At 35.9% G+C, this 9481-nt stretch overlaps 2 protein-coding genes across 2 annotated transcripts; one reads left to right on the plus strand and one right to left on the minus strand.

The window, feature by feature from the left end:
* The first annotated feature begins 2490 nt into the window (after positions 1 to 2490).
* On the plus strand, positions 2491 to 5050 carry LOC134672492 (ATP-dependent DNA helicase PIF1). The gene is made up of 3 exons (XM_063530432.1): positions 2491 to 3331; positions 3496 to 3659; positions 3872 to 5050. The coding sequence occupies exons 1-3, from the start codon at positions 2578 to 2580 to the stop codon at positions 4865 to 4867; spliced, it is 1914 nt and encodes a 637-aa protein (XP_063386502.1). The 5' UTR covers positions 2491 to 2577; the 3' UTR covers positions 4868 to 5050.
* Positions 5051 to 5074: 24 nt separating this feature from the next.
* LOC134672493 (uncharacterized) lies at positions 5075 to 7072 on the minus strand. Its single transcript, XM_063530433.1, has 3 exons — positions 6874 to 7072; positions 6493 to 6697; positions 5075 to 5676 (listed from the first exon to the last, which is right to left on the minus strand). The coding sequence occupies exons 1-3, from the start codon at positions 6948 to 6950 to the stop codon at positions 5272 to 5274; spliced, it is 687 nt and encodes a 228-aa protein (XP_063386503.1). The 5' UTR covers positions 6951 to 7072; the 3' UTR covers positions 5075 to 5271.
* Between the last annotated feature and the right edge of the window lie 2409 nt (positions 7073 to 9481).

Genomic DNA, 9481 nt, shown 5'->3' on the forward strand with positions numbered 1-9481 from the left:
AATTAAAAAGTTAAAAACATTGCAGTCTCGATTTTGGGCAAAGAATATAATACTCACTAGGAGAAGAACGGTAACTCCATACAAAAAAATGTCCCCAACCGTTTATACGTTTATACTAGTGGCGCCGTCTTTGTGTACCAATGGAACTAAAGTTGACAACCGGTTTAGTCTGGCGGGTATTGGTAGGTAGTAATTCTGTTGATAAACATATTTGTTATCTTCATATCACGAAATATATGCAAGATGCAAATATTACCCCTTGTTTGTGGTATTATCAATTGATTTAAATAAAAGGCATATTTATGTTTATAACATTGTATTATTTTATTTATTAAAAAAATGTTTTACTCGTACATATAGAAATATACACTGAAAATTAAACTCTGACAACTTAATAAAAAAATAGACATTAATAAAGCGCATTCACAAAGTTTTCAGTATAATACAAATAACATTAGGCATGCCTACCTTACCTATTACACTTTACACGCAGATACACTACACTTTACACACGGCATTTTACACAGATTTCCAACTTGTATTCCTACATTTCTTCACGGTTAATTAATACGCTTTCCAGATGCGTTATGACTTTTGTGAGTTGGTTCCTTCTGAGCCCACTAAAGCTGTAAATTTCACTCTGGCTGCTTCAACAGCCGTTGCTCCGCATTTAGCACATTTTCTATGTGCATTGCTGTAATCCATGTAGGTACAGACTTACAGTCTTAAGTGGTAGTACCGCGGTAGTGGTAGTCTAGTGGTAGTAGATTTAATAAATAAAATTTTCGTTATGAACTTTAACCACAGCAGTTGGACAAAGTCATTGACAAATATATTTTTGTATTATGGTGGGTAGACGTACCTACCCTCCATATATTTTATGGACATTGATAAAGACAGTTGGAAGCAAATATTCAATTTTAAAACTTAATCGAGTATAATTAAGTTTTAAGCGTTTTAAGACTCGTTTTATGATTAATAATATATAAAATTCGTGATAATTTAAATCAGAATTGGGAGCAATGTTGCTGTAGAAAAATGTTTTTATTTTTATTACTCGCAACTTTTTCTCAGAGGCCAACGCACACATAGAAACTTCAGGCTAGGGCATGCAGTACCGGTTCCGGTACCAAGAATTTCATTTCCCGGTTCTGGGCATTGCCGGAACCGGGATTCCCGGTTCTTCCCGGTTCTCAAGGCATATTTTGATTACTTTTAAGAAATTGTTTCTGTTAGCGTACAATTTTTATGAATGACTTATTTTCATATGAATAATTGCATAAGAATTAATAAATGACTTATTTTATTATAAACAAAGACTTAATTGGCGTTTCAACCTATTTTACGAAATTAACCGGCACACATTGCCTCCGCCTGGGCCGAGCCACACGGCCGTAGCGTAGTCGATGCACTCAGCACTATGACGGCACGAATGCCTACTTTACTAGGTTAGTTTGTCGGGTTATTTGGGTCCCCCATTTCATAGCACCATTATTAAATGTTATATAATGTCCTGAGCTAAAGTACTAAAACATGACTACTATTGAAATGGGAATAAATAGTCATATGATGAGAACCGGGAAGTACCGGTACCGGGTCTTCAGTACCGGTTCTTTTGACACCATAAAATTCCCGGGAATTCCCGGGAATATGAGAACCGGGATTTCCCGGGAGCATGCCCTACTTCAGGCGCAGACATGCGCAATTATTAGGGGACATAACTTTCTTAGGAAGTGAACAGGCCTTGATTTTGGGACTGCAATGTTGCATACAAATTCCATTATTTGTCGAGTTCCAAACTTTTAAAAAGTTCAAATGGCCATATCAAATGAAGGCACAGGCCCATTAAACAGCCAAACAGATGATTAGTACCGCGACTATTTAGTTGTCTCAAATAGGTTGGCGTATTTTCGGCAGAAAAATACACTTCAATTTTTTTATTAAAAAAATAAAAAGGCGGCAAGGGCTTTTTTCTGTGAAAATATATACGTAAAGCCCGCTCCACACTCGTGCGCGAATCGCGGCGCGAAGCCGCGAACGCGAGTCTGGAGTCGATTTCGTATATCAGCGAACTAGACTCCACACTCGCGTTCGCGGCTTCGCCCGCGATTCACGCGCATAGTCTGGAGGGCGCTTAAGAACGTTAGTTTTATAAAATATTTCTATGATATTTATATTTCTTGCACCATTTTTGAGAAAAGCACTATATATGACTCGGCTGGAAGGCTACTTGCTGGCTTCGGATTCAATTAAACGGACTCCCAAGGTCGTCCGTTTAAAACGAATCCTCAGCCTGCAAGTAGCTACTTCCGAGCCTCGACAATAATGTACTATTGCATATTAAATCTTTCTCATTTTAATAGTTTAAGTATTGTTGATATGTGAGATAAAATAGTAATAAGCTGCAGAAATGTAATTTGGACCGTTGTAATGACTCAGTTGGCGTCTGTCACCTGCCAGGCCGTTATCTGTCAAAGCAAATTATGGCGGCGCTGCGTTTGCGCTTTCTTGCAGTTTCTTTATTTTAAATTCAAAATTCATGAGATAAAAACATTAGTTTGAATTGCAAGTTTAACCATGGAGGGTGGAGATTCGTTTTTGTCTTGTGCAACAACATTAGAATGGACGACCCCTCAGGGATCCATATTGAAAAAGGTCAACTACAGAACTGCATCTCTTCGACTTATTCGTAATGAATTCCGAGAAATGTATATGGAAATATCAAGTGAAAAACACGCAGCCATTCGCCTAGCGTTAAAAGGAATAAACGTGTTCAAGAAGTTCATGGCTGAAGGCAAGGCAAGTGTAAAATTCCAAGAGGCGGGATGCACGCTTTTTATATCCAACGCGCCGCCAACAAATCTCGTGTCATTTTTAAGGACCATTTTTGTTAAGATGACTGGAGATAAGGAAGCATCGTCAACGACTACTCCGTCTAAACAATCTATGAGAGCCAAGTTGCTCAGTGGGAAAGCACAATCTTTTGAGGAAATAAGCCCTATAACCGTAGCTGATATACACAATGCTAAAAGTAAAATTCCAAAGTCGACTACAACAACACCTTCTCCTCCTTCTAAAAAGCGAAAGCATGATGACCCCACAAGGGGCCCTGCACCCAAAAAACTGTATTCACCATCACCTCTTACAACAACAAGTTCTTTGAATCCAGAGCAGCAGAGAGTACTGGAAGCTTGTCTTGGGGGGAAGAATGTGTTTTTCACAGGATCTGCGGGAACTGGCAAAAGCTTTTTGCTAAAACGAATTGTAGCAGCATTACCTCCCGATGTCACAATAGCCACTGCCTCTACTGGAGTTGCTGCTTGCCATGTTGGTGAGTAAAATTACTAAAAATGTGATAAAGATAAGACAAAATATGATAAGATAAAATTTATTTCATTGAAAAATATCCAAAAATGTTTAAATGTTATGTGATGTTATATTAATTCATAATTGTCGTATTTAAGAACAGTATAATAATATTTATTGCTATTTTAGGTGGGACAACACTTCATGCATTTGCTGGTATAGGAGATGGAAGCGGGTCCATTGAACACTTGTGTGAGAAAGCAATGAAACTGCCACTTGTCGCACAAAAGTGGAGAAAGTGTAAACATTTAATCATTGATGAAATATCCATGGTTGATGGTGCTTTCTTTGAGGTAATTACTGTCACATTTATTTTCATTATTATTTCCTTTATTCATAATATTTCTTAGGCTAGGTTTTTATAATATGTATATAAAAGTAAAATATAAAAACACTTACAAAACAATAAAAAATACATATAAACACATTATAAAAAACCTAATCATTATTATAATTGTTAATTTTTGTATTATGTTAACATTACATTGTCCTTTCAAATTTACAGAAATTAGAAGCAGTAGCAAGACATGTCAGAAGAAATGATAAACCTTTTGGAGGGATACAGCTCATACTGTGTGGAGATTTCCTACAATTACCACCAGTAGTTGAAAAGGGGCAGACAGGAAAGAGATTCTGTTTCCAAACAGCCTGTTGGGATAAATGTATACAGCTGTGTTATGAACTAAAGCAAGTCCACAGACAAAAGGATCAAGAATTTATATCCATATTAAATAGTATAAGAATAGGGAGAGTGACCAAAGAGATAAGTGACAGGCTTGTAGGCACTGCTAGACAAAAGATTGAAAGTGATGGAATTTTAGCAACAAGACTATGCTCTCACACAAATGACTCTAAAATGATAAATAACTCTAAATTGCAAGATTTGGAAGGTGAAGAAAAAGTGTTTACATCTCAAGATAGTGATAATGCTAGTAAAACACTTGACATGCAAACTATAGCTCCATCAAAATTGATCTTAAAAATAGGAGCACAAGTAATGTTGCTCAAAAATATAAATGTAAATTCAGGTTTAGTAAATGGAGCCAGAGGAGTTGTAGTTAGATTTGAAGAAGGATATCCTGTTGTAAGATTTAAGAATAAAAAAGAGTATACAGCCAGATCTGAGCGTTGGTATGTGAAGAATGCTAGTGGAAGTCTGTTGTGCAGAAGACAAATTCCATTGAATTTAGCTTGGGCATTCTCAATACACAAATCACAAGGTCTAACTTTAGATTGTGTGGAAATGTCTCTATCAAAGATTTTTGAAGCTGGACAGGCTTATGTAGCTCTTAGTAGGGCGCAGAGTTTAGACACATTGCGAGTATTAGACTTTGATTCCAGGCATGTGTGGGCTGACACCAGTGTGCTAGAGTTCTACCAAAAATTCAGGCGCCGTTTGCAACAAATGGAAATTGTGCCTCTTGGTAGACCCCTGGCTGACAAAACTAACAAAAAATTGAAATTAAGAGAAATTCTTGAGAAACAAATGAGAAGGAAATAAAAAAGAATGTTTTATTTAATTAGTGACATATTTAATATTGATTTAAGACTGAATTGCATCTTTTTTCTAGACAATTTATAATACATACTTTGTAGAAATGTAGATAAGATAAAGTTTTAGTAAATTCCATTTAAATTATTCGAAATAATAAGCCTTATATGTAATAAGACTTGCTAAGCTAAGGAGTTTTAAATAAAATGAGTTCAATAATTATTTGTGTGTTTATTTATCTCAGTCAAAGTACAAATTAGGGATGCAGACATTATAAAGAACACTTAATAAAATCAGAGAAATTTGTTTGTAATATTTAATGCAAAGTGAAAACATTCTTCACTTTATGAAATAACTGGAACATTCAGTCTGTCTAGTGCGTAAAGTATAAAAAAAATGTAATTATTACTTTATTACCGAGACTCTACAGCAGTCAGTATTTCAACCTGTTCTTCTAAAGTGGCTTGTTTCTCTTGTAAGCATTTAATAACATACTTATAGTTCTCAATGCTATGTTCCATATCTTTTCGGCCTGTTTTAGTATCAGTCATACTCCTCTGTAGAACTTCAAGGTTTTTATTATTTTTCACAACTGCCTCAGTCAGCATATTATTCAAATATTCTTGTTTCTTGATCAATACCCACAGCTTAGCTTCCATTGGAGCATCAGGCTTACATTTCAAGTCATCATAGACAAATTCACTCAAGTTAATGGGCTCTTTCATTCGAACTAGAGTTAACTTGACGTCAGACATGAGTTCGGCCTGTGTCATCCTGCTGAGAGCCTTATCCAACTTAGAGCTTGAACTGTTAGTATTCTGCAACATTAGTATCAGGTAAAAACTAATATTATGACATGAATGCAATTCAAAAACCCATCAAAAATTTACAGCTAGGGCATAATGCTCCAGGACAGGTTTTGTACATATTAGTTGTTTGCTAAAAAATAATATACCTACTTCATTCATAAGTATGATGTTAGCATTAGCATATTTATTTTCCATACCATGTTTTACTATTATCAAAGTATCATAATCTGGCAATAAAGACATTTTTAATTTGATTTTGAAATAACTGAGGGTGGTATTCCATCTGTCCAGTGTTAGTGTGTCTCACTCTCTCATTAACCTTTAGAACGCCAAAAGGCGCATCCATTTGCCGTGCCACTGACACCACGGGGGTAAAATTTAGTTTTGTGAATAAATAATGCCAACCTAAAAGTGGGGTGTTTTTCACTACATTTTCATCAAAAAACGATCGACGTCAAATGCCGTCTTTGGCGTCGTTGTCACGCAAAATGCGTTGACGTCATTTGCCGTCTGTGGATTTCAAAAGGTTAAAGCAAAATGTGAGACGCAATACACATTGGACAAAGATAGGTGGAATACCACCCTGACCCATGTATAGAAATTTGCAGAGGGGGATCAACTACTATCTCTGCAACTGACTGTACATATTGATTTCCTCATTTTTCCTCTAGCCGCCCATACGTCAAATCATGCCAAGCAAAATAAAATTTTATTTTGTCAACACAAAGCTCAAATTAGAATGGAACAGGAGACCTTTTTATAGGTCTCTGGGCGGCTAGAGGTTATAATGTGAAGATTATAAAATAATCTATTAATATTATTCACCTTAACAATAGTCTTAGAAGCTGAATCCGGTCCCATTGCTGGGAACAGTGTAGGTATGGCGTTTGGTTTAAGTTTTCTTTGGGCATCGAAGTATTTATTTTCAAAATGTTTTGAACAAATTCTACTTTTCGCCCAATCCAGTATAGTACATCTATGCTTCAAAATTTGTAACCACCTGTTCCTCATTTCCAATGAAGTTGGACATCTGAAATCGAGAAAGGTTGGAAGAAAATAAATTAATCTAGTATTTTAGGTTATGTTTAGTTACAACCTTTATAACAATCACAGTACTAGGATCTTTAACATAATTAGCATTTAATATAACGTCTTGATGTAATTGCAAATGTTATTTACAGCCAGTAAATCAAGAATTTTACTTACGGATGGAAGTTTGTGGCGAGACCTTTGTTGAAATGTGTTGTTTTGCAGCCTTTCACCACGCAGTTACCTGAAGCCATTTTGCCGAGGATATATTTATTGGTATAACACCGTAGTTACAACAGAACGACAGCGATTGCTGTTTATTAGTAGTGTTAATTTTTAATTAAATACAAAATACAAGCCGACTGTTGACATTCAAGTTGACAGTGACAGTTTGAGTGAAATTGTATTTTTACTATTCGGTAACATATGACTTAGGAATTTGGACATACAGCCGAGCAGATATGTATATTAGAGTCTGTGCGGAAAGAGAAGAGTCGTGGGATTTGAGGGCGCGCCAGTGCTATTTTATGGTTTTTGCTATGCTGACAACACTGGTCACGTGATTATAGTACGACACTAAAGGTCATGATACTTGAATCCCTTTTGTTCCGTTTTGTACCACGGCTTACGAAACGGAGCCTGGTGGTGGTGTCGGCTCGTCAACTCAATCCTCTGATTTAGCGCAGGTACTAGTTTTCTTTTTAAAATACACTTGTTTTTATATCTCAGATACTAAAAAGTGACTGCGATTGACAAAACTGCTAAAACTATTTAAGAATCTGCCCAATACAACTGTAATTTTAGTACCAAACAAGATACGAGTCTCATTTATGTACTGCCTAATCTGTGCAGTCCAACAGTTATTAAAACCGGGTAGATCGGGTAGAAATTGGGCAATAGAACTGTAATTTTATCTGGGATATATTTCACCCATTGTAAACTTGACTTGTAATGTATGTGTACATTATTAATAATAAATATGAATATGAATAAAAATAGTGCATAAGTAGGTAGGCCTTATTGGGGATATGTCCGGTTCTCTCATCTCACGATATTTTACTTCGCCGAAAAGTCACTGCTAAATATGAAATATAATTTCATAACTAACAGAACCTACAAATAAAGAAATATTTTATTAGAAAAAGTTTTATTCTTTGTAATCGAAGTCTGAATTAAAATATTCAATGTCACTTATGTTTGAGCTAGCTTCAAAACAACCAGGGACACTCATAGAACTATCTTCATCTGAACTGGATGTGCTTGAATCCGGCACGTAGATTACGAATTCTTGTATATCACCTACTTAGCGGTCTTTTATTCGAGATACCGTAGGTACTTTTACACAATCCTGAAAAAGAAATTACATATAAATATGCGTAAAATGGCAAGTATCAAGACTATTTGTCAGTTATTTTAAAGTTCATGAATGACCTGCATATTTATGAAAATTAATGTATTTTGAATGAATATACTTACCGATTATGTACCGGAGACAAGTTACTTAGGGGGCTTATTAAATAGGTAATTATTTAATATTAAATACAACATCAATACCCGCGAATAGCGGAAACACGTTCCGCGACTTTTTGTAAGTCGATAGTCGGCTTTTAGCCGTTTTCTTCCCGCTGACAAAACCGAACAATGTTAAATATAATTTTCCTTATGGTTTTATTTACGGCTTTATCGTGTTTTGAAAATATTTTATACATAAAACTTGGGGTTTTTGTTAATAAAAATTTACATTGACAGAAGATTGTTTACTTTTTACAAGACAGGTGTCAAAGGTTTGATTGCCATATAAAATTTAAAATGTTAGTTCCCGTTTCTGCCACGACTCTTCTCTTTCCGCACAGACTCTATAGTCTGGCAAACCAAATTTGTCAGTAAATAATAGCAGCAATTGTATCTCTGTTTGACTCTACGGTTGACAGATAGAGAAAGCTATTTGGCATTAAGTCCTCCATTTGTCCATTGTTGTATATTTGTATTTTGTGCATAAATAACAAAGAAAACTACACACATCCCATTTTTCGGGTGCTAGTACTAGGGTAAAACAGAGACCGTAGGATTCTCTATGTCTATGTTTGACATGAGACAATCCATATGGCCCATTTTATAAAGCTACAAGTTACAATTTACAAGCGGAAGTCTCTTTCTAACCCTATGTGTTAGAACGTGACTTCCGCTTGTAAATTGTAACTTGTAGCTTTATAAAATAGGCCACTGGTCAAACTCAAAATATTATATAAAATTTTATTTATATTTACAGCAGCTAGTGCGTGTGGGACTACATAGCGTTTTTAAGCCCAATCAAGACGGAACCCTCAAATTTCTGATCAAATTGGCGTCAAAGATAGAAGGTAGCATCCTATAGAAGTGGTATACGCGTGCCTCCGTGGGGGACAAAACATACGCAATGCGACACTACGATTGGTCGAATTTATTTGTTGCCCACCATAATCCATACTAAATTTAAGGCGGGGAACAAAAAATATGTGAGATTGTGACAAGGACAAACAATAATATAATAGCGCTTTCGCTGCTACTCCTACTGAAAGATACACAAGACTATACTGTTCTGTCAGTTATCCCCACCACTCAAACCGAATCCAGTTTAATACTAGATTCGTCAAACTCATCTAAAGCACGGTTTTCCTAGGACAGCGGTGCCGTAATATAGCGGCCGTCTCCATTCTAAATATTACGAAATCTATATTTAGCCGTATTATTTTGTATGGAGACCAAATGGAGACGGCCGCTATGACGGCACCGCTATCCTAGGAAA

The sequence above is a fragment of the Cydia fagiglandana genome, chromosome 17, assembly GCF_963556715.1.
Source record: "Cydia fagiglandana chromosome 17, ilCydFagi1.1, whole genome shotgun sequence".
NCBI lineage: Eukaryota > Metazoa > Arthropoda > Insecta > Lepidoptera > Tortricidae > Cydia > Cydia fagiglandana.

What these genes read in the sequence shown, in the direction of transcription:
- LOC134672492 (XM_063530432.1), top strand. Translation starts at nt 2,578, where the DNA reads ATGGAGGGTGGAGATTCGTTTTTGTCTTGTGCAACAACATTAGAATGG. An exon ending in AGTTGCTGCTTGCCATGTTG is followed by an intron (nt 3,332 to 3,495) that starts GTGAGTAAAATT and finishes TTGCTATTTTAG; the next exon opens with GTGGGACAACACTTCATGCA. An exon ending in TTGATGGTGCTTTCTTTGAG is followed by an intron (nt 3,660 to 3,871) that starts GTAATTACTGTC and finishes TCAAATTTACAG; the next exon opens with AAATTAGAAGCAGTAGCAAG.
- LOC134672493 (XM_063530433.1), bottom strand. Translation starts at nt 6,950, where the DNA reads ATGGCTTCAGGTAACTGCGTGGTGAAAGGCTGCAAAACAACACATTTC. An exon ending in CTCGCCACAAACTTCCATCC is followed by an intron (nt 6,698 to 6,873) that starts GTAAGTAAAATT and finishes TCTCGATTTCAG; the next exon opens with ATGTCCAACTTCATTGGAAA. An exon ending in CTTCTAAGACTATTGTTAAG is followed by an intron (nt 5,677 to 6,492) that starts GTGAATAATATT and finishes CTAATGTTGCAG; the next exon opens with AATACTAACAGTTCAAGCTC.